The sequence below is a fragment of the Populus alba genome, chromosome 6, assembly GCF_005239225.2.
Source record: "Populus alba chromosome 6, ASM523922v2, whole genome shotgun sequence".
In the NCBI taxonomy this organism is placed as follows: Eukaryota; Viridiplantae; Streptophyta; class Magnoliopsida; order Malpighiales; family Salicaceae; genus Populus; species Populus alba.
Window position 1 is genome coordinate 5,164,075 of NC_133289.1, and position 21,986 is coordinate 5,186,060.

At 34.0% G+C, this 21,986-nt stretch overlaps 2 protein-coding genes and 3 non-coding genes across 9 annotated transcripts; 2 read left to right on the forward strand and 3 right to left on the reverse strand.

Moving 5' to 3' along the window:
- Positions 1–3,122: 3,122 nt before the first annotated feature.
- Positions 3,123–7,076, forward strand: LOC118032609 (translocase of chloroplast 90, chloroplastic). Of its 4 annotated transcripts, none has more exons than XM_035037363.2 (3): positions 3,123–3,436; positions 3,525–3,665; positions 4,504–7,076. In XM_035037363.2, exons 2-3 carry the CDS (start codon positions 3,539–3,541, stop codon positions 6,753–6,755), a joined length of 2,379 nt encoding a protein of 792 aa, XP_034893254.1. In that variant the 5' UTR covers positions 3,123–3,436; positions 3,525–3,538; the 3' UTR covers positions 6,756–7,076. The 4 variants fall into 4 exon arrangements, with proteins under 4 accessions (XP_034893254.1, XP_034893256.1, XP_034893255.1 ...); XM_035037365.2 differs by having other exon boundaries at positions 4,572–7,076; XM_035037364.2 differs by having other exon boundaries at positions 3,534–3,665.
- A 5,249-nt stretch (positions 7,077–12,325) lies between these two features.
- LOC118032683 (small nucleolar RNA R44/J54/Z268 family) lies at positions 12,326–12,420 on the reverse strand. Its single transcript, XR_004684688.1, has one exon. It is a non-coding gene; the product is annotated as a small nucleolar RNA R44/J54/Z268 family (small nucleolar RNA).
- Positions 12,421–12,473: 53 nt separating this feature from the next.
- LOC118032682 (small nucleolar RNA R44/J54/Z268 family) lies at positions 12,474–12,568 on the reverse strand. Its single transcript, XR_004684687.1, has one exon. It is a non-coding gene; the product is annotated as a small nucleolar RNA R44/J54/Z268 family (small nucleolar RNA).
- A 108-nt stretch (positions 12,569–12,676) lies between these two features.
- LOC118032681 (small nucleolar RNA Z267) lies at positions 12,677–12,751 on the reverse strand. Its single transcript, XR_004684686.1, has one exon. It is a non-coding gene; the product is annotated as a small nucleolar RNA Z267 (small nucleolar RNA).
- Positions 12,752–15,066: 2,315 nt separating this feature from the next.
- LOC118032607 (bifunctional purple acid phosphatase 26) lies at positions 15,067–21,894 on the forward strand. 2 transcript variants are annotated; one of them, XM_035037358.2, is made up of 10 exons: positions 15,067–15,342; positions 15,931–16,157; positions 16,706–16,906; positions 17,227–17,338; positions 17,486–17,712; positions 18,584–18,722; positions 19,869–20,089; positions 20,415–20,536; positions 20,624–20,785; positions 21,501–21,894. In XM_035037358.2, exons 2-10 carry the CDS (start codon positions 15,966–15,968, stop codon positions 21,574–21,576), a joined length of 1,452 nt encoding a protein of 483 aa, XP_034893249.1. In that variant the 5' UTR covers positions 15,067–15,342; positions 15,931–15,965; the 3' UTR covers positions 21,577–21,894. The 2 variants fall into 2 exon arrangements, with proteins under 2 accessions (XP_034893249.1, XP_034893248.1); XM_035037357.2 differs by having other exon boundaries at positions 15,068–15,277.
- The last annotated feature ends 92 nt before the right edge of the window (positions 21,895–21,986 follow it).

Below are 21,986 nucleotides of genomic sequence, written 5' to 3' on the forward strand. Positions count from 1 at the left end.
TAATAATAATGATGATAATAATAATAATAATAATTATGATATTACTTATTGATAATAGTAATAATAATAATAACTATAATGATAATGATAATTTTAATAATGATAATAATAACAATAAGAATAGTAATTATTATAATAATAATGGTGATAATTCATCATTTAATATTATATTCATTCTTTAGATACTGGATTAATTGGGAATTAATGATGATAATCTTATGACCTAGGTCATAGGCTTGTTTGATTGACTTAAGTTGATTTAGATGGTTTTTTGTTTTTTTTAATTGATTTTTTTAAAAAAATTTATCCTTTAACATTAAATTAATTAGGATTTAATTTTTATAATTTGTGTTTAATTTGCTTTTTATGAGAATATTTAATTTTATAACTCATGTTTGGCAAGTTGACTATACATATTTTTTTAGTTAAATTTTGTTTTTAATTTCATCATTTAACATTGAGTTGATTAAGACTTGAGTTTAATAATTTTTTTTTTATATTATTTTCTATAGAGTTATTAGGATTTTATGACCTGAATAACAGATTTTATAAGTTGACTTAAATTGATCTAATATTTTGTTGTTTCAATATTTTTAAAAAATATTGTCACGATTTTTTTAAGTCAAACTGTATTTTTATTGATCATTTCAAGTTATTTTTTGAATTTATCAAGTCAATCTTGTTACATTAGATTAATTAACTTATATTATTTTTGCTAAAAACATGTTAACAATATCTAAATATTTTTTTATATTAAAAAAAATAATTTAACCATAACATATAATGATGTTGAATATATACCAGAAGCAATTGATTAATCACATCTTTATACCGACTTGAGTATTAATTGTTTCTCTATACTAATTCCTAAAAAATTCAATTTTTTTTTGCTAAAATTTAATATGGTTTATATGTTTTGAATCGTTTTGATGTGCTGATGTCAAAAATAATTTTTTAAAAATAAAAAAATATCATTGACATGTATTTCGGTACAAAAATTATTTAAAAAACAACTACTATTATATTGCCAAACATATTCTAAATCGATTTGTTTAATGTGAGTCATTTATTTGACGGTGTTAAGTAAATTACATAATCAAGCGACATGTGTTGTTTAATCTAGTTGATCTAGTTAGTTTTTTTTATTTTTTTTATTGCAAAAGACATTTATTGAAATTATGAAATTTATAATTTTTTACAAGTTTTCTTTATTTTTTTTTTTTTCATTTTTTGTTATAAAAATAAAAAATAAGTAATGAGATTAACGAAGTGAAAGACACACGTCGTTTAATACACAAAATTACTAATGAAAGACTTGCGTTAAACAAATTGGTTAAATATATAGGAATTTAATTGATGCTTAAATTGATAAAAAAAAAAAAGTTGATTAATCAAGTGCTTTTGCAGTGCATGGATAATTAACCCCCAGAGCATTTCTCTTGTTTAAGCATTTAGTAGATAATTAATAAAAAAGTTTAGGATTAAATAATTTGTTTTTTTTGTTATTTCAAGTTCAAAGTTATGTGTTATTAATATGATGACCACTAAAAATTTATATAGTTATTAATTTTAAATTTCATAATTAATTAATCAAGTAACTAGTCTGTAAAACAAATCTCAACATTATTAATAATAATAATAATAATAATAAATCTCTTGTTTACATATAAATTGGAATGCATGGGTTTATGGGTCATATTTTTTTGAAAAGTGGCGAAATGGCCAAGTTAAAGGACGAAACTTGGACCTGACTTTCCAACACAGCCAAGATCTGGTCCAACAAAAATAAAAGCAGAAGCCAATACGCTAAAAGTCTAAAAACTTTTCTCACGTGAATAAATCGAACAATAACTAGCCATCTACCCTGTCTTTTTCTTCGAGTTAGATTTTTTTTTATATATACATGTTTTTTTAACATAAAAAATCTCAACTGCAAATTATAAAATTTATATTTATATTTAATTAAATAAATTTAAATAATAAAAAATTATGAAGCATGATTCCTTAACAAATCGAAGTTATCTAGCCAAATTCATTATCCGGGTTATGGATTTAATTAATCTAAATAATTTTTTTATTTGGAAATGAATACTTATAAAATTAAGAACCAAAATATCAGGGAAATTAGAAGGAAAACAAATATCAAACTAAAAACAAATTATATTATGCCAATTAGTAATCAATAAAATATTAAATGATAAAATTTAAAAATAAAAAAAATCAATAAAAATCAATTTGTACATATAAATTTAGAGAGGAAAACAGCTCAGGCGCTCGAGCCTGATTGGCCTAGAGCATATAGATCACAAGAAAAAGGTTGGGTGTGCAGGCTTGCCCATATACTTGAGAGAACAAAAATCTTACGGGGTAGATGACCACATCCACCCTTTTATGTATTTTTGAAAAAAGAAAGGTAACACATATCCACCCTACCTTAAAAATCATTGGAAAGTTAGATTATGATGTTTTAGGAAAAAAAAAAAAAAACATTTCAACTATATTTTAAACAAAAAAACATTATAAATACCATGTAAAATATATATGGTCTTCGAACAATCTCAAAAATTAGTTTGAAAACTCATAATCAACTCAAGCTCATATCTACCATTTTCAGGTAAGTTCAAAGGGGAAAAAAAAAAAATAAATTTTTTTCATTCAAAGAAATCCATTAACATCAAAATTATCATTACTAAAATTAGTGTTAAATGATAATTTTTTTTTTATTTGTTACTGAAAGTCACAACTTTTTCTCTCTTTTTTTTCAAATAAAAATTAAATAAATAAAAAAATAAAATTGAAAAATTCACTTTGTTCTTAAATTTTGAAAATAAAAAGGCCAAAGATTTATAATAAAGTTTGGGAACTAGAATGAATATTTCACTTCAATTTTGATAAAACCACTCATTACTTTTAATTTTTTCACTTTGATCTTCCGTATTTTAATATAATCTTTCCTAATAAATTAATCAAATTTAACCTCTAATTTAGCAATTTAAAGGTAAAAAAAAAAAAGAACAAAAAAAATCAGTGAATTGAGTGGGGCTATGGGCAACAATATTTCCCCTAACTTTTTAGAGTTTTGTATAATAATAATAATAATTTATTGTTTTCTTTCGATTCTCTCTTTATTCACAAAATCACAACAAGAAGAAAAAACAGGGCTTTGTTTGTGTCCGTGTTCTGTGTGTTAATGATCTCTGTCTTATCTACAGCCACTCTCTCTCAGTCTCTCACCTCTTTTTCCCACTTTCTCGTCATCACCAAATCCAAGAAAAGCACACACCTTTTTTACCTGATTCCAACTGGGGTTTTGATTTAGACACAGAATTTCAAAACCTAGTTGTCTGATTTTTATTGGGCACTCCCTCTGTTTCTTGTTCTTTCAGTTTTGTATTAGGGCTCAACAACTTCTGTTTATCACGTTGGACTGATTTGGGTAAATCTCTTACTTGTTTCAGGTTATTGATTGTTTGGTTTTATTGTTTAACATTTGAAATCATTACGAAAGATGCCATCTTTTTTAGTTCTTGCAGGTAGAATGAGGGGTATTAGAGATTGGGTTTTTGGTCAGTTATTGTCCAATTCTTTGGCTTCAACTGGACCTTTGTCAGGCAGTGGCAGTTTCCTTAGCGAGGAGTCTGTAAATGAAGAATCTGATGACCCAGGTGCTTATTTTTGCTCCTTGGCTACTCTTGCTGTGAAATTTGTTGTTTTCTTGGTCATAGTTTTGTCTTTCTTTATATGTGTTTCAGTTAGCATTTAATTGGATAATTATTGTTCTTCGGAGGATGTTTTGCTTGATGGAGAAATGGTTTTCTCAGTTAGGTACTAGAACAATGAGTTTTCTTGTTAAAATGAGAGAATTACTTTGTGATATTAGATATTTTTGGTAGTTGTGCTGGGGAATCCAGTGACATGAGTTTCCTTGCGGAAATGAGAATTGCTCGAGATGTTTGTTTGGCCCCTCATGCTAATTACCTTTTAAAAGTTTTTAGAGAGAATGAGGTGTTTCTTGGTTTAGGGGTTGGGGATGGGGTTGTTTATAGCTCTACCAATCAAAGCAACCTCCTTTTGGTTATTGGATTCTAGTCCCATGGATTTGAATTATATTGGGCTTGGTTTGGGGATCAATGATTCAAGGATCATGAATTGCACTGCCTGTTTTAATTATTAGTGCAGAGATGGTAAATTGTTAAGAATCTTCTGGAACATTTGGTTTTAGTTACTGCAGTAATTTAGCATGAAGTAATAAGCTATCTTGCTTCATACTAGCATGAAAACATTTTGGTAGAGTTTTACTTTATACTTTTGAGTATGACATTTATAATGGGCATTTTCTACATGGAGTATGAACAGTAATTGTCATTACCATATGCTGACAAGGCAAAAAAATTGTTTTAATGCTGGGAGCTGAGTTTGAAATTGATTTATGTTTGCCATCTGACTTTAACACTGTTGATTTTTGCATTCAGCGAGAGTTTATTTGCTTGTTATTATTTGCAGCTCAAATGGTCCAGTTAGAGTCTCCATCGCCAACTTCTGATACTTCATGCTCGTCTAACTGTAATCAGGAAACTGGGTCTCCTCAATCTCTGGAGCAAGTGGCTGCAGATTCTTACCAACCTAATCATGAGGTTGAGGTAAAGAAAGCTGATTCATTGACCACGATTGAGGATCTTCGAATTAACTTCTTCCGTCTTCTTCTAAGGTTTGGGCAGTCACATGACAATCTTCTGGTGGCAAAGGTTTTACATAGATTGCACCTAGCAGCTGCAATACGAGCAGGGGAATCAAACTTGAAAAGAGTTAAAGTTGATGGAGCTAGAACTGTAGCAGCAGAACAAGAGGCATCTGGTACACCTGAATTGAACTTCTCTCTTAGAATACTTGTGTTGGGTAAAACGGGTGTTGGAAAGAGTGCTACTATAAATTCTGTATTCGATCAACCAAAGGCTCTGACTGATGCATTTCGACCAGCCACTGAACACATCAAAGAGGTTGTGGGGTCTATCAATGGGGTCAAAGTAACATTTATTGACACACCTGGTTTTTTCCCTTCATCTACAAGTAATTTGAGAAGAAATAGGAAGATTATGCTTTCTGTTCGGAGATTCATAAGAAAATCACCACCAGACATTGTTCTATTCTTTGAACGCCTTGACCTCATCAACATGGGTTACTGTGACTTCCCCCTTCTGAAGCTTATGACCGAAGTCTTTGGCAATGCTGTTTGGTTTAACACCATCCTTGTCATGACTCATGGTTCTTCAACTCCTGAAGGACCTACTGGATATCCTATTAGCTATGAATCATATGTGACTCAATGCACAGGTTTGATGCAACATTATATAAATCAGGTAGTATCCGACTCAAAACTTGAAAATCCAGTAGTTTTAGTGGAGAACAATCCTCACTGTAAAAAGAACTTAATGGGGGAAAGTGTTCTTCCCAATGGACAAGTATGGAAATCTCATTTCTTATTATTCTGCATATGCACCAAAGTTCTTGGTGATGCTAATACCCTCTTGGAATTTGAAGGTGGCATTGAATTGGGACCATTGATTACCCCCCGGGTGCCTTCTCTGCCCCATCTTCTCTCATCTTTTCTAAAGCATTGCACTACACCATGCCCAAGTGAATCAGAACCAGATGTTGATGAGATTTTATTTTCAGATGCAGACGAGGAAAATGACTATGATCAACTACCTCCAATCCGAATCCTGACAAAATCTCAGTTTGAAAAGTTGACTAAATCACAGAAAAAAGACTACCTAGACGAGCTGGATTATCGAGAAACACTATATTTGAAAAAACAGTTAAAAGAAGAGTCTAAGAGGCGAAGGGAGAGGAAGCTTTCTGAAGACGAAAACTTTGGAGAGGACTGTAATTCTGATCCCCAGCAGGCATCTCCAGAGGCTGTTTTGTTGCCAGATATGGTGGTCCCTCCAAGTTTTGACTCAGATTGCACCATACACAGGTATCGATGCCTTGTCACTAGTGACCAGTGGCTTGCGAGACCTGTTCTTGATCCTCATGGATGGGATCATGATGTGGGCTTTGATGGTGTAAACATGGAGACAGCTATAGAAATAAGAAAGAATGTCTATGCCTCAATCACAGGACAAATGAGCAAGGACAAGCAGGATTTCAGTATTCAGTCTGAGTGCGCTGCAGCTTATGCAGATCCTAGGGGCCAAACTTACTCTGTAGGTCTTGATGTTCAGTCTTCTGGCAAAGGTACGATCTATACAGTTCATAGCAACACAAAGCTGAAGAATCTGAAGCAAAATGTAACTGAATGTGGGGTTTCCTTGACATCCTTTGGGAACAAGTACTATGTTGGTACCAAGCTTGAAGATACCATATTAGTTGGGAAGCAACTCAAGTTTGTAGTGAATGCTGGCCAAATGAGGTGCTCTGAACAAGGGGCATATGGTGGAAGTCTTGAGGCCACATTAAGAGGGGGAGACTACCCTGTGAGGGATGATAGAATCAGTCTGTCAATGTCAGCTCTCTCCTTTAAGAAGGAGATGGTGCTGGGCGGAGGGTTTCAGTCTGAATTTAGACCTATCAGAGGCATGAGAATGGCTGTTAATGCCAATCTGAATAGCCAGAACATGGGACAAGTTAATATAAAGATCAGCAGCTCTGAGCACATTGAAATTGCTCTCGTTTGTGTTTTCTCAATTTGCAAGGCCATTTTGCATAAGAAAATGACTGGAAACAAAAGCAGGGAAGTATTGGAGATGAGATGAGTCTTTGCTGTCCTTTTTTGAGCATGGTGCTGGACGGAACCATTGTTAGAAAGCTTATTTAATTAGCTGGGATGCAAATCGGCCTTCCACGTGAAGAACACGATGAAGAGCTAAGTTTTGCAGAGGCTGTCTTTTTCTTCTTTTTTTTCCTGCGCTGCAATTTTCCGATGCATCTTTGAAGGAGGATAGATAGCGATATTTTGTTTTTGCATTTTACTTGAAAGCATACAACTGGCCCGCCAGCCTTGGGCTGAGAGCCTTGTAACAAATAAATCTTTGTTATATTTGTACAGGAAATTGGAAAATGAGAATTTATACTTCGATCCAGAGAATGAAACCTTTATGATGGTCTAAGTTTTTTAGTGTCTTCAAATTGTGAGTGAACTATGTTCAGTGACTATCCATTCATGTTTCTCCATTTATTGGCATGCAATGATTGATCAATTGACTGCGCTCACGCCTTTTCCAGAAAGAACTCAAATCCCGACCATAACCAAAAACCTGGTCCGCTAAAAACTGACCACAAGTTAGCCCTTTAGTTGTCAAGTGTGTCGAAATTTTTCCTCGGACACCAGTATGCTCTTCAGTTGTATCCAATCTGCAGATGGTGAGGGTATCCGCTTCAATTTTCCCAGTTCGGCCAATCCAAATGTTGAGAAATATTCGACTGCATCAGTCTCTCTTGAATGCAAGCCAACTTTGACTACCAATCAAGCCACATGTCAAGGTGGTTTCCCCTTGCCTTCTTTCTTTTGCCTCAATTCCGATTTCCTAACAGTCATAATAATGGAATACAGGGACCCCATGTCGGCAAAAAATGACTAGCTTCCAGAGGGTCTTGAATGACCATTAGGATTAACCATATCTATCAGCTCACCAGCAAACATCTTCCTCTGCAATTTCGTTCCATCACCCATACTTCCAAGCCCCACAAGAAGATATACAGAAGTTTTCAAGAAATACAAGTGTAATTGTCCGTTGTTTTTAGCAAATTCGTACTGGGAATGTGGTGACTGGCATTAAATAGAGTAGACAGTAGATATTATGATAATAACAATCATGTATCCTGTGAAATTATTGTGTAGCCATGATGACTATTGAGTTCTATAAGATGGTGGTGGACAATTCCCAACTTTTATGCATCCAAGGGATGTAGTCTTGTCCAAATGCTAATGAATTTGCTGCTTTAGGGCATAGCCTGGCCACAATACGATGATGACAATAGAGGGGTTTGGCACTATAGCATGTGTTTCTAGTATTAGAGGTTCTGTTTTCTCTTGCAACAAGAAATTTTTTTTACCAGTAGTTGGATTTGACAGTATAAGCATCAAAGAATCTAGCTCGGTGTGTATCACTGATGTTCAGCTTTCGGGGCTCCATTAGTTGTTTAACCTGTTCATTTATCAGTGCATTCGCACATGAATCTGGTTCTATCTAGAAAGAAAAAGAATAGCACGAAACAAAACAAAAATTACAGACCTGTTGTTCCCAGAATCAGGTTTTTGTCTTGAAAGCAACAGATCAGAAGCACCCATGTTCTTGGAAAATGAAGTCTCTTCTTTTCAGTTTTCAAAAATTGTTTCGAAAATATCAATCCTAAGCATTAGTCATATATATATAAATACTGCAATAAGTTACAATTTTTGTGAGAATAAAAAAGAGCCCTGTATTTAGTCGAGTTTCACTGGTCCACGTGTAAAAAAATATATATTATTGTTTTTGTTTTTTTTTATATACTCCCATGGATTTCTGTTTTCAATTCTCCTAAAAAGATTAGGATTAATACAATATGATTTTAGGGCCGGAGGAGGTTTTCAGAAAAAATAAATATTATTTTAGTTTATTTTATTTTTCTATTTTGTATTATAATATTTTTCAGTATTAAAAATTAAATGGTCAACTCGTGGGGTGGGGTGGTGACCACGCAACGACATTAAAAAAGTCGGATTGTCTCTTACCATATTGTCGAAACTGTCGTGGGGGTGGTGACCACGCGCGGTGTCGGGCGGTTAGTGGCCGTGCCATTTGGACTCTGGCCTAAACCACGTGCTCTCTTTTTTTTACTGTGCACCGTCGATCTTGAAGAAAGTGTGAGAAGTATATAAACACGTGTCTATACTTTATACATACATAAAGAAAATTATTGAAATGGCGTAAACGTAATAACTCAGATTACTTTTTGTCTCAAGTGTGTTCAACAATGGAAGAACATAAATTAGATTCTTTTGAGCCCAGCAGCATATGCCAAGAAGCAAGGATGCCCCTCATGGAATAAGAAGGTTGCTTGATCCAAAATCCCCTCAGATTCCTCTCATCTCTCTCAAACCATTACAATTTGAATGTTGAACTTTCCACTCAAACAATATTATTTCTCAAAAAGTAAAATAAAATGATATATACAAAGGAAAAGATTTGAAACAAAGTTTGATCATTCATTTTGGGGATAGTAAATTGACTACCAATTAATGAATCCAACATTCCAACAATTTATTCAACAATTCCTTTACACCATTGATCAGTTCATGCATGGACACGAGACAAAAGAAAATCCTAACAAATCACTAAACCAGATCAAAGGCAAATTACCTTTCCAATTTCCTGCTAATCCAAATTTGTTAATTACACAATATCAAGGTGAAGACCCCCAAAGAACTTCAGCTACAATGGTAGCAGCCTCGGCTTTAGAAACACAAGCATTCCTTACTGTATTCAATATCTCTTGCTTGAATGCCCTCCTCTCTCTCTGCCTTAACCCTTCTCCGACCTCTAATTGAACTGCAAATCTTGCCACGCAGCTTGCAAATGGGTGATTCTCTAAGAACCTCGTCTCTCCCTTACCTTTCTCTTTCTCGTCATCAAACATTCCGATGTCAATCAAATCCCCACCAAGTTTTGATCTTTGCAGCTCCACTAGCTTCTTTATCAACGCTTCTCTAAGCATAGCTTCAATTGCTTCTTTTCGGCCGAAATAGCCAATTTCAAGAATGCAATCCATTGTTACAACTCTCAAATGCAAGTCTTTATAGTCCAAGAAACTAATGATTTTTGGAATCTCACCATTAGACTCGATCTCGTCAACAAGTGGTGATTTTATTGACTTAATTAGTGAACAAAGTACCTTCATTGATTTCCAAGAAGCCATTGAGACAACACCATGAATCAAACGACCCATCAACACTTGACCAACGAAGACATCCTTGTTGAATCTAATCAAAGCTGAAACAACGAAAGCACACTGTTCTCTTACCTTTCTTGAGCAACTGGGATCACATGAAATTCTCTCAAGTAAACAAAAAATCTTTGATTTAAGCACCAGGTCTTGTAACTCACGATTAAACCCTTGTAAGACTCGGTCCTCAAACTGACTCAAAAAGCCCACCAACTCATCCTCCTCAATTTGCAACGGATCTTTCAAACCTTTCATCAATCTGTCTATACTCTCGCGATCAATCCAAGCTTGAATCTCCGACTCGATCGACCCAGCAACTCGGGATATAGACTGAGTCGAGACTCGGCGAGTCAAGAAACTTCTAATTCCATGCCCACAGCTTCTCTGTAGAGTGTCGAAAAGGGATTTGAGGCTAGCAAGGTGTTCAGAGAGGGTAGAGAGAAGGGGGTCTTTAGAGAGAATTGTATCTGATTCAGTCTCGAGCTCTAACAAAGCTTTAAGGGCAGGAGAGTTGGACTCGGCCGAGTTAGGACTGGGGTGTGTCTGTAGATCATGAGAAGCTTGTTTTAGAGCTTCTAGGACTTTAAGGACTCGTGTAATCCCTTCTTTTGATGTTGTGTATTCCATCATTTCAGTGCCTGGTTTTGTTTCTAGAGAAAGATTGAATCTTTATATATTTCTGGAGAGGGACGTGATGAATTAAATTCTATGCGGAAGAGCTTCTGAGAAAATGGCTACTTCAACGACCAGTCGCAGAGGTTCAGGTTCGTGTTAAAAAGGAAATTAGTTATATATATATATATATATGATGTTAAAACTGAGGGTTAAAACTAGAGATCAGCATATCAAAACGATTCAACTCAAACTGTTTTACAGCTTCTATATGACTAAATCTATACTCTATTCATGAAATGAATGGAAAAAAAATATGATCTCCCGAATAAAGATATTTATATATAGATAACTATTTATTTATAGCAAACTACATGCCATTCTCCAGAATACTAATCTTTAATTAATTAAGCTTGATTGACACTAATTAACATATTTGATCTCCCGGATAAGTAAGTTGACCACGTGATTTAGAAATTTTTTTTGAGAAAATGAAATGGCAAGAAGTAATAAGCAAGGCAGTCGAACATGTCATCAGAACATGTTAGGGTACAGAACTGTTTTCCTTTTTGTTATTTTCTACTTTAAAAAAAATATATAATGGGTCCAATTTTAACTGGTTGCTCTCGAATATTTTTTTTTTTTTTTTATTAATATAAATATTCAGTTTAATAATCAATGACCATATAAATTTTTATTTTAGTGATTTCTCTACAACTCTCCAATCATGTCATGGCGCTCAGCTCTTAAGAAACTAATAGCTTCGATTTAAATAAATTGTCGAGGTCCAAAGAATATTATTTAATAAATTAACTGTTTCACTGGTTCATTTTTTATTTATTTTTAACTTGAGCTGCAAATCCCTTCTCTGAATTTTGCCTTCGTCATGCTTTAGCGAGCGTCCACCGACGAGACTATTTGGGCTACGCTAGAACTTGAGAGAGTCTGGGTCGAACTCAGCACCAATCAAAAGAGTCCAGTCCGGTAGGGAAAGGTCAATCAATCTTTTTATGTTCTCCTCTTCGTTGACAGGCCAAGCCCTAACAAATCTGCTCAGAATACAAACAGGGTGGCCAAATTGCTTTCAACTAGCAATTGCCATTTAGACAACCTTTACAAAGATGCCAGTAGTTTCACTAATAAAATCTCCATCGAATCAACTCCTCCATCATGAAAAAATCTTCGCTCTGTTCAATCTCAATTTCTGCAGACTGAAGGAAAAACCGTCCAAAATTTGAAACTATGGAACTATTATTATTTATACTTCAACAGCAGATTTCTGCAACTAGAAAGATTTGATTGGAACAAAGTAGTAGCTATACTCACAGGGAAAAACTTTAACCTTGTTGTCATAGCCTCGGAGGCATAGCAATCCTGTCCTCACAGAACCTGATGCGATAGCATTTTGCAAAACATTAGGTTGTTTTTATAGCAATAGCTCATGGTATATTTAAACAACTATGCTCTCACAAACACTCAAAAATCAATAAAACAAAGAATTAATCTATGCGAAACCAATCAAATGAGACCCTGAATTAACTCGAGGTGACACTGAATAAAAATCCAACTTATAGTCATTACTTTGCCTCAGAGGTAGTGACAATTAAGATAGATATCATCATGATACTCTTAACTGATAATACGTAAATTCTATTGCATCACAGGCAAAGTAGGTCAATTTTGTATACCATTAAGTGCACTGACATCAATGAAAACGATAAAAGAAATCAAAATTCAAACACAAACACATGAAATGCTAGAATCAAACATTGATTTCTAGAGAGTGATTTGTGCATCAGAGAGATTCCCATTTAGACATGTCAACATCCTCCAATTTCAATTGGAGTGGCTGATGTCCCTGTCTGTTCTATCATCATCAGCACAATTTATAAATGCAAATTTTTTTTTTATAAATGAACAGTTTTTAAGCTATAAAAAAGGCATCAGAGAGATTCCCATTTTAGACTTGGTCATCATCCTCCCTTAGAAGAGAGTAGCTGATGTCCCTGTCTATTTTATCATCACCTGCCTTTTACTTTAGCCATAGCTTACATTAAAAAAAAAAAAAGAATTTAAATTCATAATAACATGCAACAAAAAAATATTAAGCAAAAAAAAGAAATAAATACATGTGCCTAAATAAATGCCTCAGGTTAAAATTTTTTTCATAGATATATAAATCTCGGAGTATATTTAACACCATCATAGGCAATAGCAGAAGAAATTATACTCTACACAGACCAAAACACTATTACTGCGGAAGGCCTGGAAAACGGAGGATGAAGAAGAGGAAAAGGAGGAAGAAGCGGTGGTTATAGCTAAAGAAAGTGGAAGCAATAAGGAGATAGCGGAGAGAGCCGCTGCAGATTTCCACTAAACCCTAATAGCTGCGACAAATGGCCATAGAGGAGGATTAATTGTTGCGGTGGTATTTATAGTAATGTGTTTGGGATAAATTGAAAGCTAGGGTTTGGTTTTGTGTTTCTTTTTTTTTTTTAATTACAAGACAAGAAGAGAAGATAGGTATAATACGATGCCGCCTCGGGCTGGCTTATTTTTGAGAACCCTCTCCTCTTCTCTTGTGTTTCAAAACCTGGGCTTAAAGTCCTTTACTCGTTGAACTTGCTGGTTTGGGCTATAGCCCAAGTAATTCTAAATTCAATGAAATTCTGCTTTCTCACTTAAAATTAAATTATCAATAAAATTATTTTTACATGAGAAGAAAGAGAGTATTGAATAATTTCTCAGAGAATCGAGAATTTTTGGATAGCATTTAATTACTGTATTAAAATAGAAAAAATAAAAATAGAATAAATATATCTCTTTCACTCTAAAAACTATACTGGAGATAAATTTATTTTATGTTTCATTTAATTTTTTTCAATTAAATACTTTTTTTTTCATTTCTTTTTTTAAATAAACATTAACCAAATACAATGTTAAATAAAAAAAGATTGAGAATGTAGGATTAACGAAGGTGACGACAATGATATCATTCATAATGATAGGATTTTTTTGTTATTACTATTACGTGAAAAAACCCAATATCATCACTTGCAATGATAAAGATAGAGATAGTGAAGAAAATATATAGTGAACCTTGTGACTGTAAAGGTGATTACTATCCACCATAATTGTAAAAAATAATACTATGTCATCTTTTTAAAAAATAATCATTCTTATTCCTAAATTAAGATCACGTATTTTTCTATTTTATTGATAATACATCTTTTAAAAAAATTAATTTTTATATAGAGCTAACTACTACCGCAGATGGTGGTTTAATTTGAATTTAGATATTAGAGTAGAATAGGCATGAGGCTCGTGCTTTGGTCGGATCTAAAGCTAATTATTGTATAAAAAAAATATGAGTGTCATTATTTTTATGTATGTGATGAAATACTTGAATTGAAAGTTAAAATTTTTACCAGTGTATCAGATTAAATTAATTAATCATCATATGTATAACAAATGAAAAACAAATTGGTGTGACTATTTCAACCTTTTTAAGTCAAAAACGAATTAATTGCCAAGTTCAAGTGCTAAATGAGCTTTTAAAAATTATGTTGTTGTCGTTTTAACCTTTTGCTAACTGTAGTTTAAATATGAAACAAAAAAAATTATTAAATGATTAAATTATAAAGAAATTTTAGGGAGTGAAAATTAAAAATAATTATATATTGTATTAATCAAAGTTAATACGTGAAACTTACGACCTAATAATAAACATAACCACGATGAGTTAACCTAGTTGGACAATATGTCTACTTCATTTTCCTTTCTTTATTCTTTTTCATATTTAGGTCTTAATTGAATTTTAATTGATCTCAAGTTGGATTAAGTGTTGAACTAAATTGAAGAGAATTATAAAAAAAAATTAAAAATGAAATATAAAAAATATATTATATTGTTTTGATCTCAATTAATATGAGTTAACCCATAAAATTAAGTTCATTAACATAATCCTAATTAGGTCCCTTACTCTCTTCCCATACAAGCTTTAATTGGGTCTTAATTAGCTAATGAAATTTGAGATTAAATTAAAGAGTTATAAAAAATATATGGTTAAATAAATAAAAAAACACCCTTAGATTTGCTGTCTAAAATGTCTTCTCGAGCTCCTTCTCTAGGGTAGTGTGCCGTCGTTAGACTCCAAACGTGGCTTCAACAAGTTTTATACCTCCTCCCCTCCATTTTTTTCATACAATAACAGGAAAAAATAAAACAATGCAGCCAGCAGAAAAGACCATTATGCGTGTGTTTACACAACGTTTTCTATGGTAGAAAAGGCCATTCAATTTGAGTTTTTACCAGGGCAGATGGTTGTCACTAAGATAACAAAAGCAAACAAGAAGTACTTGGCTATCAATTTTATAATCGAAAAAGAAAATGACTCTGACGTTATCTCATCCAAAAGCACATCCTTATTCCTTAGGATTGAATCACACATGAGTTCTTATATCGTATTGCAGACACGAGCCATTGAACCTTGCAAGGAAGGAAACCTACCAATTATGAGCTGCCATGTAATCCTCTGCAACTTACCACATATATTATTGTCTCTAAGGCAATCAATAAACAACACGACAAACTGTCTTTTCTATCTAATTAACTTACGTCACGCCACCACGTTCTTCCCTGCTAACCTACTCCTCCTCTTCCCTTTCTCCATATAAAGTCTGATACAGACATTATCATCATTTGACCACCTCTGCCACCCTCTTCAAATTAATGTTCTAAGGTACGATTTCTCATAAATTCAATGGTTAAAATGATGGCGATGGTGCTGAAAGTATATTAGCTCAGGTTGTTGTTTTTGTCTTTGCCTTGCAGTTCTTTATATGTTATTATTATATGGATGATTTGGTTTTAGTTTTCTGAAATGTTTTGATTTGCTGCTTGTTTTAGAATGAGGAACGTGTTTAGCCTTCTTTCGTTGCTGGCTGACTTTGATATCTCGGTTTTTGTTGGTTATGTTTGAAGTAGACAAAACTTGTCAGCCATTTTTCTTGTTGCAAAGTAATGCTTTTGTTCTCTTGTTTTGATGTTTTTAGAAGGATTTCAAAACGGTTTGTGTTTGTTTGATTTTAGAGTTGGAAATCAATTGTACAAAGAATTGGTTGTTGTGGATTATTTGAGCTTAGAGCTTAAAAAAGGTTGTTCATTTTGAAATTTATGCAGTCTTGAAATCCTGGAATGAAAATATGGTTCTAGAGTGAAATCACTGGACCAAATTGATAGTAGCGTTTGTTTTCCTTTTTTTTTGTTGATTTGTCCTTGTGATTGATTGATATATTGGCATTGATTCTGCGTGCAGCTGTTGAAAATGGATAGTAGGCTATTTTTGTTGATTTTCCGTTGTGATTGATATTTTTCATTGATTATGGGATGCAGCTATTGAATTGTTATTGGGTGATTGATCAATAATCATGCCAAAGGTTGTTGAGAAAGAGTCCATGTTGCTTCAACTTATACTGTTGTTCGTCATCTTCTCGGGCTTTGTCAAGAATGGAAATGCTGGGATAACGAGCGCTTTCATTCGGTCAGAATGGCCATCTATTGACATCCCTCTTGATAATGAAGTATTTGCAGTCCCAGAGGGTCATAATGCACCTCAACAAGTAAGCAATTGGAATATCTTGTGTTATCTTGCATATGGGCATATGGATCTGCTTGATAATTTTATCTGTTCTGCCCAACTTTAATGCTCATGGAATTATCATGCAATTATATGAAAGATGGAAAGGGAAAAGAAATGACGTTTCGGTGCCATGTGCATATTCTAATTGTCTTTCTTACACCTTCTATATGGACCCCTTTTTCACAGCAAGTAGATTAGTGTAATCAAGTACTTCTGTTTGTTAAATAGGTTTTAGGTCCTTTTTCTAAAAGAAAAACTGAAGTCAAGAGGTGTTACAACAAATGAAGCAGCATTCAAGTGCAAAGATTACTGATTGATGTTTATGACAATACGAGGTTAATATATCTTGAAACCTACTAAACTGTGTTTCCACAAGCACACTTTTCATTCAATTGAGAGTCCCTGGAATCATTTTGTTCAGATGATGATGGGATGAATATCATCTACCATATATATCTGCATTTTGTTTCTTTTTATAGTTATTTCTTTGTTATTTAACCATATTTTAATGAATTACTTTAACCATAGGTTCATATAACCCAAGGTGACTACAATGGAAAGGCTGTAATTATCTCGTGGGTGACACCTGATGAACCAGGCACCAACAAAGTGCAATATGGTGTGTCAAAGAAGAAATATGATTTTACTGCGGAGGGGACAGTGAAAAATTATACCTTTTACAATTACAAGTCTGGCTACATTCATCAGTGCCTTGTTGATGGCCTTGAGGTAATTGTTAATTGAACCATGGAAGGAGGTAAATTGATGAATTGCTGAATTTTTTGTCTTTTTCTCTGAGTAACATAGAAATTACCAACTGCAGGTTGACATAGTAAATTATTGTGTTAGAAATTACTTGAAAAAAGTCTCTCACCCTCTTATATATCAACTTTAACAGGTTCTGATATTGGCAGAGCTTTTTCATATAGTAAATAGATTAAAAAGGCACTCTGGGGGTTTTCTGCAATGCCAAACACAACCAATTTGGAAATCTTTTTGGCTCCCAACTGCTTTAGAAGTAACCACTTGAGTTTCTTTCTTGTTTCCAGTATGAGACCAAGTACTACTACAAGATTGGCAGCGGTGATTCTTCTCGAGAATTCTGGTTCCAAACACCTCCAAAGATCAATCCAGATACTCCTTACAAGTTTGGAATAATTGGTGAGTTGTTCCCTTCTTTACAAAGTCTTATGGGGACCGTTATAAAAATTTTGAAAGGTTAAAATAGTAAGCTGCGTTGAACTTCGATATGCACTGCTGATTTTCATATCTATATATAAATAAAACGTTACTCCTTTTCTATTCCAGGTGACTTGGGACAGACATATAATTCCCTGTCTACACTTGAGCATTACATGCAGAGTGGAGCTCAAGCGGTCTTATTTGTCGGAGATCTTGCTTATGCTGATAGATATAAATACAATGATGTTGGTATACGGTGGGATAGCTGGGGTCGTTTTGTTGAGCGCAGTGCAGCATATCAGCCATGGATGTGGTCTGCTGGAAATCATGAAATAGAGTACATGCCTTACATGGTACAGTGTTCAGCCATTCATCATTTTGCACTGCTTTCTGTCATGATGTCATCATTCTGTTTTTAACTTAACTTCTCGGTGCTATGAGAACTTCCGGTCTATCTTGAATTCTTGATATATGCTGTCCATTGCACAAGAAATATTAGTTTACAGATGCAGCAAACATCCGGACCATTTGTAGATTCCTTTTCCTTTTCCTTTTCCATTGCTGCTATACTGCCACGATTATCATGATCCCATCAGATTTTTATAGTGATCCATGCTGATTAATGTTGTCTAATGAATAAAAGAACTTGCATACTGAATTGGTAACACTGACAGTAAACATTCTCTGGACCGTTTACAGGTTATTTCTTCTCGTTGTTCCTAGAGTACCCTTGTTCTCATTCCATTCCATAAGCATGGAATAGTCTTGTGGACACGTGCAAAGTTTTTTTTACTTGATCTTTTCAATTTCTGTTAGTTATTTTTCCTTGTGTATATTCTTGTTGCTTATTGTAAACCCCCATATCTAGCTGCACCTATATAAGATGATTTAACTAACTGTACCATTGAACCTACTGTAACTGCTTTTTCCCTAATTTGAAAATTTTTTTAGTCCTTAAGAAATGAAATATCAATAAGTCAAAGAATACAGCAAATTTACTGACAGTTTGCATGACAATACATGAGTTTCAGCTTCTGTGTGTGGACCTTAATAACCTAAATAATTTATTAGGTCTTTTTTTGTCTCTTCTTTTCCTTCTTGTTTTATTTCATACATTCAGCATGCAATGCTTAGCAATATAGTTCACATGTAGAAATCTGTTTTCCTTAGAAGTTAAAGTTCTTGTTCAGTTTCTAGTTCTTTACAATTGTAACATATGTTCAGGGAGAAGTTATTCCTTTCAAATCTTATCTTAATCGATACCCTACTCCTCATTTAGCCTCCAAAAGCAGCAGCCCTTTCTGGTATGCCATCAGACGTGCATCTGCTCATATAATTGTGCTGTCCAGCTATTCTTCTTTCGGTAACTTTTCATTTCCTTCTCTACATTGATATCAATTCAGCAGTCTTCCTATGGTGCATTGTTTTATGGATCCACACTAAAGTAGTCCAATGAATCACATTCTATTCCTCTCCCACCTCAAAGTGGGAGTTCTAATTTTCAATGACATAATTTATCAGCATAAACACGAGTATTTTCCATTCTCCCATCTCATAATTTACTACTTCAGAAACTTATGTGATTGATATTAATAATGTCAATCACATACGGTGAAAGGTTTTGACAAGGGTCTTTGACCGGCATGATTCTGGAAGTCTTGGCAGCCTCTTAAAATTTCCTGAGGAAACTAGGATAAACTATTTTATAAGTAACAGGTGAAAAACTGCTCTTTAAACTGTGACCAAGTGCATTGTCAAGAAAACTTTACGATTTTAATGTTAGTCATAGGACAGTCTCAGATTAGAGTGTTTCGTATGGTAAAAATTCCTATTGTTCAATTTGCACCATGGGTGCTTGGCCTGTTCATAAGGTTGTTCATTGGTACTGCACTTTGTGCAGCAGTTTCCCTTGGCCTTGCTATAGAATAGCATAATGCTGGAAGAGGGAAAACTAGCTACACAATTTGTCCCAAGCACGTTAAAAGAACGAGTCATCGAATTGTCTTACAATGCCTACACTTTTGATCTCTTCCCAGCAGTCATAATGTCTGAATTTGTCAGGTTAGCTAGCATCTCCTACCTGATTTTGTAGCATCTATTGTGCTGCTCCTGAAAATCCACGAGGACTCTCTACATTCCCTGGAGGATATGCATTATCATTAAAAGTGAAGGATTTTTAGCAGGAGTATTTGTAGTATTTTTCCTCCCTGTTCTGTCAACATGTTGTTACCCGCTATGGTTTCAAGACCTTGGTATATAAAAATGTTAAAATGGGGACAGCCTGAAAACTACCAAGAGAAATCAGTGCATTCCACAAACGTGTCTTCTAAGATGCTTAAATTAAAATTATGTTTCAAGTAAAATTCTCAGCAAATACAAGTAGTTTGACCTCTCTCGCTAAAACCAAAGTGAATAATTAAACCCCTGTGACATAGAAATATATAGCATTCTTTTTAAGGGAAGAGCTGCGTGATTTATACCTCTTAAGTTTATTTGAATTTTTGAACAGTGAAATATACCCCTCAGTGGGAATGGCTCAGAGGAGAACTTAAAAGGGTTGACAGGGAGAAGACACCTTGGCTCATTGTTCTTATGCATATCCCCATCTACAACAGTAACGAAGCACACTTCATGGAAGGTGAAAGTATGCGGGCAGTCTTTGAGAAGTGGTTTGTTCGTTACAAAGTTGATGTAGTTTTTGCTGGGCATGTCCATGCTTATGAAAGATCAGTATGCTTCTTTCCTTATATGTTTTTCCCTTTGTTTTACAATCCGGTTGCCAATGTTTGTATGTTAAGATCTCAGAAAAAAAAAAATCCTCGAAGAACGTGTTTGGTGGTTCATTCAAAATCCAATTAACTTTTAACTTGTCATCACCTAAACAAATTGTAATTCCGAAGCACAGTACTTTTGATCATCATTTATTCATGCTAATATATGCTGCATGTATGTCATGAATTTTGTTTTACAATTTTATACAATTCCATTGACAAATATCTTTCCTTAGACTAGAAGAAAAGCACTGTTTTTCATAAATTGTTTTTTCCAATTTCAGTATCGAGTCTCAAACATACACTACAATGTATCTAGTGGTGACCGTTTTCCAGCAGCAGATGAATCTGCCCCTGTCTACATTACTGTCGGAGATGGAGGAAATCAAGAAGGTCTTGCCGGAAGGTAACTGAAGCTACTCGGGGAAAAGATTCTGCATATAGAGAACACTGCTGGTAGTGGTATTAAGTAATTGTTGCATTCATCCTGCAGGTTTAGAGATCCACAACCAGATTACTCGGCATTCAGAGAAGCCAGTTATGGGCACTCTACATTGGAGATAAAGAACAGGACACATGCAATCTACCATTGGAACCGCAATGATGACGGGAAAAAAGTGCCAACTGATGCATTTGTCTTGCACAACCAGTACTGGTAAGTATAATTTACCACTTTTTTCCATGTACCCACAATGTAACAGCAATTGTGTTTTTGGTCGAAAAGGACAAGTTTTCTGCTTCTAAAAAATCAGATTTAAGCAATGTTCTCGAAATTGTCATTTCTGGCAACACTGATATTCGTATAAGAAGAGCATGGAACCAGGGGAGGTCTATGTGTTTGGTTAACATGCTAGTCCTAAAATTTTGGAATATTTTTAATCATATCCTTTATGTTTAGGCTTATTTTATAGGAAATATGTATTTTTTACCCCCCAAAATTATGTATCATCTTCATGGCTCCCCCTTTATCACTTTATTTTCAAGTTTATCCAACTTTTTTTCGTATTGCCCCCACCAATCCTAAAATTCTTGTTCCACCCCTGCATGGAACAATTAACAGAGAAAGCCAGCTTGTTAACATTTATTTATTTATTTTTGTGATGGAGTATATTAGCAATATTGATGTTGAAGATACGCTGACAAGGGCATGTTATCCTATTGAAAGGAATAAATAATTACAGTAGTAAATAGTCATAATAGTTAGAAATTTAAATTCACTCACAAATCTAGCCTTCGTAATGAAGAAGTAAAACTTGAAGTCTAAAACTATTATGCACTGGCAATTTTCATCCATATCAGAATGTAATCAGAGTTTTTATTTTATCTTGCTAATGAGATAATATTTACAAAGTTGGGCTGTGTCTACACAGGGGAAGTAATCTGAGAAGAAAAAAATTGAAGAAGCATCATTTGAGGACTGTTGTTGGCTGGGTTTCAAGTTACTGACAATATTTCAAGAACTCCGGAAGCTATCTCCAGATGTATTCGGCAAGATTGATGGAAATGGAATGCTAGTTAATCAAGCATTCTGAATGGAGATTCATTTTGATCCTGCAATTGTAATAGTTCCTCAACAAAAACACATGGATAATGCCTGTCCTGTGAGTGCAGTATCCTGTCATAAATCAAGTTGTGTAGATTATGCTATCAAGGGCTTTTTTCTTTGCAAGCAAATGCGTTATATTAACATGCGCCTAGTCCAGTTTAGCATTGGAAAAACCTCTACAAGATATTGATATCGCAAGCATTAATCTTTTACCATGAGTCATTATCCAAAAAAATAAATAAGAACTGCATAACTGGAAAGATAATTTCCCTTAATGCAAATAATTCCTTTCCTTAATGCTCAGAAAACC